We start from the raw sequence: 13017 nt of genomic DNA, 5'->3' as shown, positions 1-13017 counted from the left end.
AAAAAAATGAAATAAAACATAGAAAAAGAGTGTAATTTCGTGCTACCATGGTCTACCGTATTTTTTAATATTCTCCATGATAATCGAAGTGTTAAAAAAGTGCTTTCCCTCTCATTAAGTCCTCAAATTGTGAATATTTAATTTCCCTAAACGCTAAAAACTTCACACAAAAGGTCAAATACAAGACCCGCCTCTTTTCTGCCATGAGAACTCTGATTGGTTTAAAAACTGAGTTTAACCAGTCAGCGTTTCTGTTTTCTGTGAACAGAACTCTGATTGGCTCATTATCGTGGTGACTACGCCCCCTTGTACAATTTGTCCTGCTGCCCTGCAGAGCACCGAAGGCAGAGTTTTAAGAAGGTAAAGCAGGGTTTTATATGATTTAAACTCTCTGTGATGACATGAAGTAAGTGTTTATGTTTAACAGAGGCAGAGAGAGGAAGTGTGAAGTCTGAGTGGTGTCAGGGATTCTGCACGTAGCTGTGGTTACTTGCATAAGACGTGCAGTGTCAGTTTTATAACTGTCCACGGGGGTGACTTCTCTGTGCCTCTTTGTTTCTGTCAAGGTGTGATATGTTGACATATACAACTACTAGTTGCTAAGAATGTAAAGGAGCTACTTTAATTCTTGCCATTTGATGTTCTTAGCCTACTTTCATTAAATCTGATGACATTATGATGCATGTTGTTGACTCAGGTAAGAGTTATGAGGATCAGAAATATAAACGTAAACAGACAGTGAGATTTCTGAGTGAAAGTAAATGAGATTCATCCTCAGTCTGCTGCTATTCAATTACTAACAATGACAAAAACATGTGTTTTAAGGTTGCTGTCTTGATGTTTATTTACCAGATTGTCTTCTCTATTCAACAATGTCTTATATTCAGGTGAATACACTGACACAACCAGCAGGATGGAAACCATGGAGAGTGAAAAACCAAAATCAAACGGTGTATCAAACGGAGGTGCAAGGATCGTCCTGGAGGATGATGATGAAATCCTCAAGTATGGAGAACAGTCTTTATTTTTCAGCTGGTTGTTCTGTCACTGGTGCATTGTAGAGATAATGAAATGTATGGAGTACTAATGTCTCTCTCTCTCTGTCTGTCTCTGTCTCTTTCTTTTTCATTTTCTTCCACCAAGGCCAAGCGACCTGTCCGAGCTGTTAGCTGAGGGGACCAAAGAGTCCCACGACAAAGCAGAGAATTGCCAGTTTGTTAAAGACTTCCTCAGAGGTCGCATCAAGAAGGAGCTGTTTAAGGTTGTTATCAAAGGGGTCTCTTGCTGTTGTTGCACAAAGATTCCAAAAACTAGATCTACATCTGTGTCTGTCTCTGTCTGTTTCCAGAGGGGCACAGCAGCTCTGTACTTCGTCTACACTGCCATGGAGGAGGAGATCGAGAAGAACCAGGACCATCCTCTCATTGCGCCAATCTACTTCCCCACAGAGCTGCACCGGCGTGAAGCCCTGGCCCGGGACCTGGAGTACTTCTATGGCGAGGATTGGGAAAGCCAGGTCAGGACTTGACTCAAGGATTAATCACATTTAACATTAATTTGACTGTGAGCTCTGTCAGGCTTTAAAACCGTCTCCTCACTCACAGGTCAGCCTCTCTGCCGGCACCAAGCCTTACGTGGACCGAATCCATGAGGTGGGAGCGCAGGACCCCATGCTGCTGGTTGCCCACTCCTACACCCGCTACATGGGTGACCTCTCAGGTGGACAGATCCTAAAGAAAGTGGCTCAGAGGGCACTGAAGCTCCCCTCCACAGGCGAGGGTCTCAACTTCTATCAGTTCGAGGGGATCCACAGTCACAAAGGCTTCAAGCAGCTTTACAGAAGCAGGATGAACGAGCTGGAAATGGACGCTGAGAACAAACAGAAGATTGTAGACGAGTCAAACCGGGCCTTCGGATTCAACATGATGGTAAGAGTGAAGGGTAGAGCTTCTGAAAAGTGTAGGAAACGGTTGGAGGGGGAAATAAAGTCATGACAAAAATCTGCTGTTATTCTTACAACAGGTCTTCACGGAGCTTGAAGAGGTTGGAGAGAATATCAAAGAAGAAGTCCAAGATGCAGGTTTTGGACACGGTCATGCAGAGCTCATGGAGGGAGGGGATATCAACACGTGTCCCTTCTATGCAGCAAAAATGGGTAAGACTGTGGGTCCGAAGGAGGCATTAATATCTGATTATTCTAAAAAAAGATAAAGTGAGAAAACAAGAACAAAGAGAGCGCTTCTATAGACACAACTCGCAGTTTAATGTGTGATCTGCTCCAGGACTCCTGAGAACGAGTGTATAAAACACTGTGCGTTACAACCCTTTAACCAAGAGTTGATTTATTAGGGTTTAATTGAGTTCATTTTAGTGACATAATAGAGTTTACAGCTTGAGTAAGAACCTCAAATGCAGCCTGTCATCCCCTTACTCTGAAAACCTTGTCATTTTAATGCTTTTATTTAGGTATCCATTTTATTTATCCTTAAAAAACCTCTTAAACAATGATTTATTGGTCTTTTGTCACACCACTTCATTCTGTTTAGTTTATGTGTATTATTTTTAACCTCACGTTGTATTCTGTTCTGCGGTGTTAAAATTCCTCCTCCCTGTCTGTCCAAAGGTTTACTTTGTTATTTGAACCATGCTTTGTTTGTCAAAGCACTTTGTAAACATTTGTTTTTAAAGGTACTATATAAATAAAGTTATTTTTATTATTACTAAGTGGTCATAAATTGTAACATATTGTAGCCACACAAGAGGCTAAATCTGTGACTAATTGTGAGTGCTCATTGTCCCTCTGCTCCTCCATCTCCTTCTCTCTACAGCTGCCAGTGGAAACCCCTCCCAACTGTGCCAGTTAGCCACAATGCTCCTCAAACACCCGCCCTGTCAGGTGGCTCTGGCGGCCTGGGTGGCCGTCCTTGCTGGTTTTGCCGCCTGGTACCTTTTTTAACTCTGCACTCCCGCTGCAGAGGACTTTGATGCATCCTGCCAAAGTTTATCCTTTCACCTTGACTCTCTCTGTGGGGACGTAACTTCTACAAAAACAAAACATTTTTAAAATAATGATTTATGCATTTCTTTATCTACATACCTCAGATGCACAATTTATTTCTCTCCACTGTCCCTTTATTTATGAAGCTCTGTTGAGTGTTAAACTTGATGCCCTCCAGACTGCTTCGAGCAGTGAACTAGATATTGTACATCACTATCATCGCTCCCTCTCTCTCTTATTCTCCTCTATCCCTCTTTCCAGACCCAACTGGGTCGAGGCAGATGTCTGTTTAACATGAGTCTGGGTCTGCTCGAGGTTTCTGCCTGTTAAAGGAAGTTTTTCCTCTCCACTGTAACTAGCTAAATACTGTGAGGTGCAATGCTCATGGTGGATTAAGGTGGGGTCAGACTGAGTCTTATCCTGTCTTGGTGTTGGGTCTCTGTTCATAATTTGACAGAGTGGTCTAGACCTGCTCTGTTTGTAAAGGGTCTTGAGATAACGTGTGTTTTGATTTTGCGCTATACAAATAAAGGTTGATTGACTGTGACATAATGAGTCACTGGAGACTTACAGTAGATTTCCTTTGTTTGCAAATAAGGTTAAAAAATAATATCATCTCCAAACATTACATGCATTCTTATTGCATGTCTGACGTTGTAAGTTGAATGCATTCATGATGATAGAAACACTGATGCACAGATTTGTGTACATGTGTTTCTGACTCAAATAAATGCGATGAATGTAAAAGTCAAGAAATCTCAAACTGTTTTGTGTTTTTGTCTGTAAGAGGAGCCACTGTATGGGTTTCCCTATCTGATTAATGTTAAGGGGACTGTATTACAATAAATGTACTGCATGATAATCACAAACAAATGTCACAAACAACTATATTACTTTGTTTATGATGCATTCAAAGCCTGATTGTTGTATGCTCCCTGGTGCATTTTCAGTCATTGTTTGAGATATAACACAACCATTTCTAGTTCTCATCACACAGCTGAATTATAAGAATTAGACTTTTATTATTTTTAATTCTTGCCTGCCCCACACATCAAACTACAGATTATAGGAAGTCTGAGCACTCAGACGTATTAAATGTTTCACAAGGGGGACCACAGTCCAGCTGAGGCCGGCAAACATCAGAAACATCACCAGAGAAGACATTAGCCATGACTTTGTGGTGTGACAGTTTATGACAGTTATGTAATAATACCAGTCCTCTGCCTTATTTGAAAACAGTGACTATAAGGACTCACTGATGATTAATATTATCTCACTCTGTATTGTTTCATATCTTAATATTTCAAAGTTCCAAACACTTTCTCAAAACCTTCTCTGTCCACGACTCGTCCATAATAAGTGGAGAAGTAAAACGCCTGTGGACTGCTGTATCTTTGCAGTTTCAATATCGTCTCGTTTCGTGCATCCCCCGTGTCTGCGATGGTCATAACATCCGACACAGGCAGGAAGATGTCACTGCGCCTGCCCCAGAAGGTGAGGTGTGACACTTTGAGAGTAGTCTGAGGCATGTCCAGGTACATCATCCCAACCACCCTCCTGAAAAAGTGACTGGCAGCGTACAGCATGGCACCAGCGAAGAGCGCTATCCCGGTTGTGTAGCTGACAAGAAACAGGGGCACGTCTCCGTGGAGGTAGAAGATGTATACTGGAGGCAGAATGACCAGCGTGAGTGCAGTTTGGAGCAGTTTGAGCCTGGACACCGCTCTGAGGAGCTTTATGTGTGGCAGCGTGTAGATCATTGTGAACTTCTGAGTGGACAAGTCTGAATACCTGACGGAGGCTGTGATTTTAGGTATGAGGGGTCCATGGGAGTTCTGCAGGACAGGTGTGTGGCCTGCTGAGCGGAGCTGAAGGCCATTCGGTATCCGGCCTGTGAGCGGACATGATCCTCTGGTACAGGACAGGGTGTGGGATGTTAACCTGCGTAGAACCGCTGTTCTGATCTGTAAAAAAAAGGCATAAAACACACATCTCACTTCATCAAACACAGTTCAGGTATCTGGTAATTGGTAATTGGTAATAATAAAAAAAAGTTCAACTATTGACTGTTACTGTTTTGATTTTTAGGAGCTGACCAGCCTAAACAAATCAAAAACAAAAATATGAGGGCAATGGATGTGACTGTACCTTATTAAACACATGTTATATGTGTATTTCTGTCATTCCCAAGCCAAGGACAAAACCTTACAGCTTGTAGCTACTTTGAGGAATATCAGCTTATTAACTTGTGCAACAAATCTATTTTTCCCCCCATTAAACATGACATAAACATCCAACTTCAAACATGTGATAACTATTGTGTCAGTTTAGAGTAAGCTAGCTTTTAGGTATGTTATTGGTTTATACATGCAGGCACAGCAGCAGTTAGCTTAGCCAGCTTATAATGAATCTATAACTCTTGTTTCTAATCTCTTACAGTAAAGTTAAAGTAATACTGAACATTGAGAAAGAAAAGCACTCACCATGGCAGGTAACGCACTAAATAGAAGACGAAACACAGAGAAATATGAAGCTTATTCTTGGAGATTGGAGAATGCTCTACTTCAATGCAAGTTCACACTATGACCCGGATGTAGTCGTCAACTTCTTCGTGGTATGGAATTCTGGCAGGCTACACACTGGGAAGTGTAATGCTGCCCTCTACAGGCTCACCCCATGCGGAAACATTATACATTAAATATGTATTTAATTAAGATTTTAATTCAATGTCACCTTAACTTTAACTTAAAAAAAATGCAGTGAAAAAAGGAGATTAAATATGTAGTATGAAGCAGTGGTGTCACATCCGCCTCTCAGAGAAGTGAAACCAGACGGTAGTCCTCCTCAGTAGGGGTCGGGGTTCAGGACTAACCTGACCGGTTTCATGTTTTATGTAATGCCCTTGTTATCTGTTCTTATCTAAACGTTGGGTAAAGTATGATAACATCCCAGACAGCTTCAGGGTGTTTTAGTGAAGTGAACTTAGCAGGAGAGAGACTAACAGTATCTAGCTGCTGCTAACAGCTGTCACTTTCTTCTTCTCTGGTTTTTTGAGACTTCAAGTCAAACAGGGAGGACCATGCTGCAGCTCGGAGATGAAGTCAGCCTCTACTCGGTGGTCTTCGTCCTGGTCCTGCTGGGGACACGAAGCCCGCTATGGACCACCGCCCTCACCGCCTCCCTCTACCTCTTCGTGGCCATGTTCCGGTTCCCCCAGGTACCGACGAGCCGAGCCCGGCAGGTGCTGCACCCCACCCAGGGCACGGCGGGCTCCGGGCAGGTGTCGGTGGTCGCACACCGGGGAGGAGGGCACGACGCGCCGGAGAACACGATAGCATCCATCCGGGAGGTGAGAGGGTTGTTTATGAGTGTCGGTTATGTCTCTGAGTCCTTCAAGGGTTAAAGGGCCATGAGAGCAGGAACATACCACATCTGCAGGTTTGATGAAATGTAGATATACTGCAAGATATCTGAAAGCTGCCATGGTATTTGTACCCACACACTTCATCACAACATCATGGTAATACCTGTATTCACTGGTGACATTCAGCCCCACAGATTCACACATTAACCACACCTTCATTCAATATCAGTATCCACACCTGGCCAGCAATGTGCATAAACTGAATGCTTTAACAGGCAAACATTATAAAAACATGCACCACATTTAAACCAAGCTTGCATACAGGAAATACAATAATATCAACAGTTATTATATCAATGCATGTTTCTGTATCCAGCCCCCAATCACAACAAAAGTAATACCCCTGGAGCGCTGGTGGTCTAAGTGCCCCTCATACAGAGGCTACAGTCCTTGTCGCAGGGGTCGCCGGTTTGATTCCTGGCCGGCACCATTTCTTCCCACACTCTCTCCCCGCATTTCCTGTCTCTCTTCATCTGTCCTATCATATAAAGGCAAAAAGCCCCAAATCTAACTTAAAAAATTAAAGTAATACCCCAACACTGAACACTTACTCGTCCTCACACACAAAATGAGCAAACACTGGGTGACAGCAAGGAAACAAACGTACAAACACAAGGCAGAAACCACAAACACAACCAGACTCATTGGTGGACAGATATCTACTGCAACAGAGTTCAACCTTTTGATCCAAGTCTTTACAGACGTCTTCCTGTAAAAGGATCAAATCCTTCTGAAACGCATTAAACCTTTTGGTCTGTCTCACATTCTGCAGGCCAGTAAGAATGGAGCGACAGGCGTAGAACTGGACCTGGAGTTCTCAGCAGACGGCGTCCCGATACTGATGCATGATGACACCGTGGACCGGACCACCAACGGGTCGGGACCTCTCAGACAGATGAAGCTGTCCGAGCTGAGAAAACTGGACGCAGCTGCTAAACATCGACTGAGGTATGAAAGGAGGTGGATACACAAGAAATGGAACGCTGCAAAGACAATGCAAGACCCTTTTTGTAGTAGCTTATATTTGAGAATCAGAAGAACTGTGATTTAGAGTTTTGAAGCAGTTTGTTATAATTTGTGATTCATAATAAAACACATCTGAGCAGCAGTATCACAGTGCACTGACAATGGAAACCAAGACACATGACTCTGATTCATAACTATTTTTTTTTTCAGATAGATAAACAAATGTAGGCCTAATAAAAGCATCATAGTAACGTCCTTTGCGACTTATGCTATGTTGCAGCTTGATGCTGTAGCTTTTATTTAACAGGTCAGAATACCCGATTTCCAGTGATGGACTTGGGGATGCAGTACATGCCTGGATTTATGGACATGTGGAGTTTTTTGATGATGCTGATATTTTACCACTAAATGTAAGAAAACCTCAAGAGGAGACATTAAGATAACTTCAACAAACACTGCGATCATCAACCCAGACATGAGGTGGGCCAGTTTCTATTAATACTAAGGCAGGCTGTTCAAGCATGAGATCAATAAGCCAGGGCATTTCTAAAAACAGCTTAGTGAGTAAGAAAAAAAGTGACATGCAAAAGAATCTCTCAAAGAACGTCAGGATGTAGCTGCTACTGATGCAACACAACCTAGGACTAGACACAAGACTTAAACATAGGTGAGCATCATATTTAAAACCTTTCACAGGCATCATGATATATCATTTAAATATAAAGAACGGTCATTTTTTAAAAATGCACAAATTTAAAACGCCAAAAGACATCTGTGGCATTCATAAGCAATACACATGACGAGAGAGGTTTGCCATTTCTCCAGGAAGAACCAAAAGACCAGGAACCACAAGTCATTTGTAGCATCCACGCTTTTGATAATTTGACAATGAATCTATGAGAATAATAAAAAAAAACATTTCTGTGAGCTTCATGGATTCAAGCAGCACACATCAAAATCAAAAGTACATCATTTCTGGACTGGACCTTTAATAGAAATTGAACAACATCAGTGATTTGTTAATAGCAAGAGGAACATGAAATCTGCATAAAGGTCTTTCATATGACTGTGAACACATAAAGGCCCTTATAGTTTAACTCAGGGGTCCCCAAACTTTTCAGCCTGTGACCCCTAAAATATGGGTGCCAAAGACTTGCGACCCCCACTGTCCCTCATTTAATGTGGGTTCATTTAGCTGGTCTGCAGAAAACTACCCTACCTATATGAGCATGTGTCTGTGTTTCCTGTGCTGTTATGAATGAACCTGCTGCTACTGATGCTTTTGATAATTAACTGTTCACTAACTCTAAACTTAGGAGTCATCTGGAAACAAAGAAAGGCAGAAAACTCATTACATTTTTTATTTTCAAGGTTTTATTTCAAGGTTAGCTTCTATTTTTGTCAACTTTTTTACTATAACGGGTAAAATGTACTATTTTAGACTTAGAAAAAAACATTCAGGAAGACATCTCACGACCCCCCATTTGTGTCTCACAACCCCCCAGAACCCCCCACACTTTGGGAACCCCTGGTTTAACTACCCTGCCCAATGAGGGAACAAGTGTCCTGTCTGAATTTAGTATCAAGCAGATGCTACAAGCTTTTATAATTAAGACTGCTGAGAATATGAAGTGTGTTTAATCATTTGACACAGACGTGTGTCTCTGATCACAGTAGAGTTTGATGTTTTCAGGGTGAACAGTATATTTGTTTGAAAGTCATGTGAGTGAGTCTCTGTAACGTTTGCATCCCTCATCAGGGATAAGTTTGCCGGAGAGAAGATCCCGACTCTGGAGGAGGCAGTGGAGGAATGCATCAAGCTGCAGCTCACCATTTACTTTGACGTCAAAGGTCATCCAGACGAGGTGCGGCCTGCAAATCTAACAAACATTACAACACTTGTTTATGTTCTACTTGTTGGTTTAATTGATCTGAAACCAAGTCAACATTGCATAGTGAGGAGAACATGATGTTGTGATTATAACAATCCAAAGCTTTTACTGTGTGCAGCGTGAGTCTGCAGGGGCCTGATTGTTTAAGTGTTTGATTAAACTGCAGCTCCAGAACACTGTGCCGAGATTGTGCTCAACAGACCAAACCCCCAAACACACACAGAAAAGAACACACATCTTCAGCTGCTGTCACACTGAGGACTCTGCCACATGCATGTTTTCTTTGCTCTGTCACGTACGTTGTGACAATTCTTTTGTGTATTTGTGCTCCAACATGTTTGAAAACTGAAGCAGAGACAACACTCAGAGCAGCTTGAGTTACACAATACCACTCCAGCTGTAATTGTGGTCCCTGTTGACTCTACAGAGTGAAAGGTGACAATCAAATCTTCATCAGAGTCCTTCAGACCGTCTGAGTCACTCCTTACTCAGCACATTTTTAGATGAGTGAGGAATGCAGAGCTGTGGTGGTGCTTGTTATTTCAGGCAGGAACATTCTTGAATTTAGTACCCACTGCTGAGAGTCTACATGTACACAGCTGCTATTCAGCCACACATACACACTGTACACAAACACACACACACACACACTACCAAACAGTTGACTGCCCGATAGTAACCATGTGTTTTCTGCTCCCCTCCCAGGCAGCCGCAGCTCTTAAAGAGCTGTATAAAAAACATCCAGTCCTCTACAACAGCAGCATCGTGTGCTCCTTCGAGCCTAAAGTCATCTACAGGGTGAGAGCCCTCTGTCGAGCTGTCAGCGCGTTGTATACCTGAGGAGAGTGAGAGGAGATTCAGGATGATGTGCAAAACATAAGAGACAGTTATTGGTTGGTTTTTGGTGCATATCTGGTGCAATAAACACATTATAACAGGGATGTAGCACTTTGACATAACCTAAATTCTCTTTTGTCTATGCTCTTATAAATAGATCTTCAAGTTAACCATAATTAAAGATATACTTTACCTGCTTTTGACTGGGTAATGCCAGTACTCATAAAGCTGGGATATCCTGACTACTTCAGATTCCCTAACAGACATGAATCAACCAGCTCTGAACACTCTTGGATTTGCTTTCTAAACATAAAAAATTGTGAGCTACAGTTATTTGGTTTTGAGGCAAAACCCTGAGACTGAAATGTCTGGTATAAATAAATGTTAGAGCCTGAGGGAGGAAAGAGACGACCTTATATGGCAAGCCTTTTTCTCCCTTTATTTCTCCCACTGTCTTAAAGTTAGCCGAGTCATGCTGATGTTACACATTTGCTACCGTTCCTGCACTCACAGTCAGCTGCACTAAACCTCCGTCTCTGCTCCTCTCTGTCCCAGATGAGACAGAGCGACCCTGAAGTGGTCACAGCGCTGACCCACCGGCCCTGGAGCCAGAGCCGGTTTGGGGACGGTACCCCGCATTTCTCATCACTCTGGAAGCACCACTGGATGACATTCATGGACATTGTGTTGGACTGGGCGCACCATCACATACTGTGGAAGCTCTGCGGCATCTCGGCCTTCCTCATACAGAAGAACTTTGTCTCTCCGTGAGTCTATTTCTGCAGCTACAGCAGACCGTTGCATGAAAAACCTTGGTGTAGCGACTACAAAGAGCCAGAAGCCGCTGAGAGGCTGAGGTAGGGTCTAGTTTAGTGTCTGACGCGCTAAAAGCAAAAATCACTGATGTACAAAAAAGTAAGTTTAACCTTTTATTAACGAAAAGGATAATCAACTCATGATAAAGTGCACAAACAGATGATTAAAGTAACAAAAAGAAAATAGCAATCAACAAAAAAGTATGGAGACCAGCCCACCCCCTCTCTTCCACTCCAAACCAAAGAAAACAGGTGGCCTAAATGAACTGAATATCTCCACCCCTAACACATGACCTGTAAATAACCTAATTAACTGACCCCACAATAAACCATATCTGAAACAAACAACAAAAATATACAAACAATAAACAACCTTAAACCTCAAAATAATCTATCATAAACACTCCAATCCTTCATGGCTCCTACACTTGGTAACAACAGGACACAGTCGCCTTCAAAGGTTTAAATCATGAGTGTCACAGAATGTAATCCTGTCTCTCTGTGCCGTCTCCTCTGCAGGGACTATGTCCAGTACTGGGCCCAGAGGGGGGTGGAGGTGGTCGCCTGGACGGTCAACACTCAGGTGGAGAAGGAGTACTACCAGGAGCTGCTGAAGGTTAACTACATCACTGACAGCCTGGTGGAAGACTGTGAGCCTCATTACTGAGGAGCACAGAAACACAGCACAGTGTGTTCACAATGATCTAAAGAGTGAACTCATGACAGACTGTGTCGTCGAATTCTCCCCCATGATGTGGCATCAGGTAAGAGGACATGATGCTCCTCCTTTATCCACATGCACACTACTACAAGGGGGATTCAAACATCCGACTGATTGCTGTACTCTCAAACAAGAGGCCAAGATGCACATGAATCATGTTCCTCACAGATGTTACGACATCTACAAACATTAATTTGCATATTTGTAATAAGGGGGTGTAATAATAATCCTTTATCAGACGTACTGTATTCACCAACTCAGGACTGTCATCTGCTTTTTTTGTTTGTTTCATTATAAAGTCGTCCATTTCTAATTTCAAGACCTGTATTGTCATCCACTGCAATCAGAAAGCCTGAACACAACTACCTAGAGTTAGATTTGTACATCATATCGCATGAAACTGATATCTAGAATCACCATATGTTAATGTTTTATATCTTTGAGAAAGACAAAATGACATTTAGAGTTTAAAAAAATCAGCATATAAATGTTATATGAGATTAAGTGCAATCCACAGAAGGTTTATATATTAAATTCACTATAAATTATCACTATTGTACATGTAAAAACATCCCATGATCCATTGCTGTCGACACATACACCTCTATAACTCACTGTGTCTGTAAATCGGACATCAGTGATGCGCTCCTGTGTGGCTACAGGATGAACAGTTTGATATATTCCACTGTATCATTTAGAAACAGTGCAGAGGAACATAAAGGGATGAGCTTAGGAGTCAAGGAGTCAAAATAGGAAGCGTGAGACTGAGTTTTTGTCACTGACTGACGACTTCAAAGACAGGAGGCAGCACCTTGTATACGGTGAAAAGGTGTGAAACACAGCAATGACAGGAAGGAGTAAAAAGACAATTCACACTGCTGACATGTAACAGCAGGAAGAGCACTGATGTGACTAACAACACTTGTGAGGTCTCTGATGAGTGAGGTGTGTGGGTCTGCTGTGGGAGGGAGGGAGGGAGGGAGGATCTGTGACGTGCTGGTCTTTAAACTGAAATGAAGCACGTTTGACTCGCTCTGAAGATGCTTCACAGACTGACTGAAGAAGAGGAGACTGCCGGACGACCTCTGTTCTTGTTCTCTGAGGTGCAAATATCAACCCTATGCGCTGGTTTCAATTTTAATATGAAAGTTTCTTGATCAATACAAACTGTATGTCTTAAAAGATGATTAAATAAATGATGGATATTTGATTTGTTCTGATTGTGTTTGGGTGGTTAATCCCAGCGAGCTGTAGAGTAAACACATGAATCATAAGACAGAGAAATGGCGTGCTCACTCAAAACTACTCAAAAAAATCACTCGGTGCTGACCCAAATAAGACGACAAGTGTAAAAATGTCAGCAC

The 13017-nt window shown here is 42.3% G+C and overlaps 3 protein-coding genes across 6 annotated transcripts; 2 read left to right on the top strand and 1 right to left on the bottom strand.

The window, feature by feature from the left end:
- Positions 1–265: 265 nt before the first annotated feature.
- On the top strand, positions 266–3069 carry hmox2a (heme oxygenase 2a). 3 transcript variants are annotated; one of them, XM_034687595.1, is made up of 7 exons: positions 266–360; positions 888–1005; positions 1144–1261; positions 1349–1516; positions 1605–1928; positions 2023–2155; positions 2829–3069. In XM_034687595.1, the coding sequence occupies exons 2-7, from the start codon at positions 914–916 to the stop codon at positions 2954–2956; spliced, it is 963 nt and encodes a 320-aa protein (XP_034543486.1). In that variant the 5' UTR covers positions 266–360; positions 888–913; the 3' UTR covers positions 2957–3069. The 3 variants fall into 3 exon arrangements, with proteins under 3 accessions (XP_034543486.1, XP_034543487.1, XP_034543484.1); XM_034687596.1 differs by lacking the exon at positions 266–360 and adding an exon at positions 449–566; XM_034687593.1 differs by lacking the exon at positions 266–360 and adding an exon at positions 578–697.
- A 927-nt stretch (positions 3070–3996) lies between these two features.
- Positions 3997–5657, bottom strand: tmem186 (transmembrane protein 186). 2 transcript variants are annotated; one of them, XM_034687598.1, is made up of 3 exons: positions 5482–5657; positions 4790–4962; positions 3997–4664 (listed from the first exon to the last, which is right to left on the bottom strand). In XM_034687598.1, the coding sequence occupies exons 2-3, from the start codon at positions 4875–4877 to the stop codon at positions 4294–4296; spliced, it is 459 nt and encodes a 152-aa protein (XP_034543489.1). In that variant the 5' UTR covers positions 4878–4962; positions 5482–5657; the 3' UTR covers positions 3997–4293. The 2 variants fall into 2 exon arrangements, with proteins under 2 accessions (XP_034543489.1, XP_034543488.1); XM_034687597.1 differs by having other exon boundaries at positions 3997–4962; positions 5482–5652.
- Positions 5658–5663: 6 nt separating this feature from the next.
- gde1 (glycerophosphodiester phosphodiesterase 1) lies at positions 5664–12868 on the top strand. Its single transcript, XM_034687592.1, has 7 exons — positions 5664–5891; positions 6054–6347; positions 7195–7370; positions 9148–9253; positions 9986–10078; positions 10673–10884; positions 11452–12868. The coding sequence occupies exons 1-7, from the start codon at positions 5883–5885 to the stop codon at positions 11597–11599; spliced, it is 1038 nt and encodes a 345-aa protein (XP_034543483.1). The 5' UTR covers positions 5664–5882; the 3' UTR covers positions 11600–12868.
- The last annotated feature ends 149 nt before the right edge of the window (positions 12869–13017 follow it).

The sequence above is a fragment of the Notolabrus celidotus genome, chromosome 7, assembly GCF_009762535.1.
Source record: "Notolabrus celidotus isolate fNotCel1 chromosome 7, fNotCel1.pri, whole genome shotgun sequence".
Lineage (NCBI taxonomy): Eukaryota > Metazoa > Chordata > Actinopteri > Labriformes > Labridae > Notolabrus > Notolabrus celidotus.
This window is presented reverse-complemented; position numbering and strand designations above follow the sequence as displayed.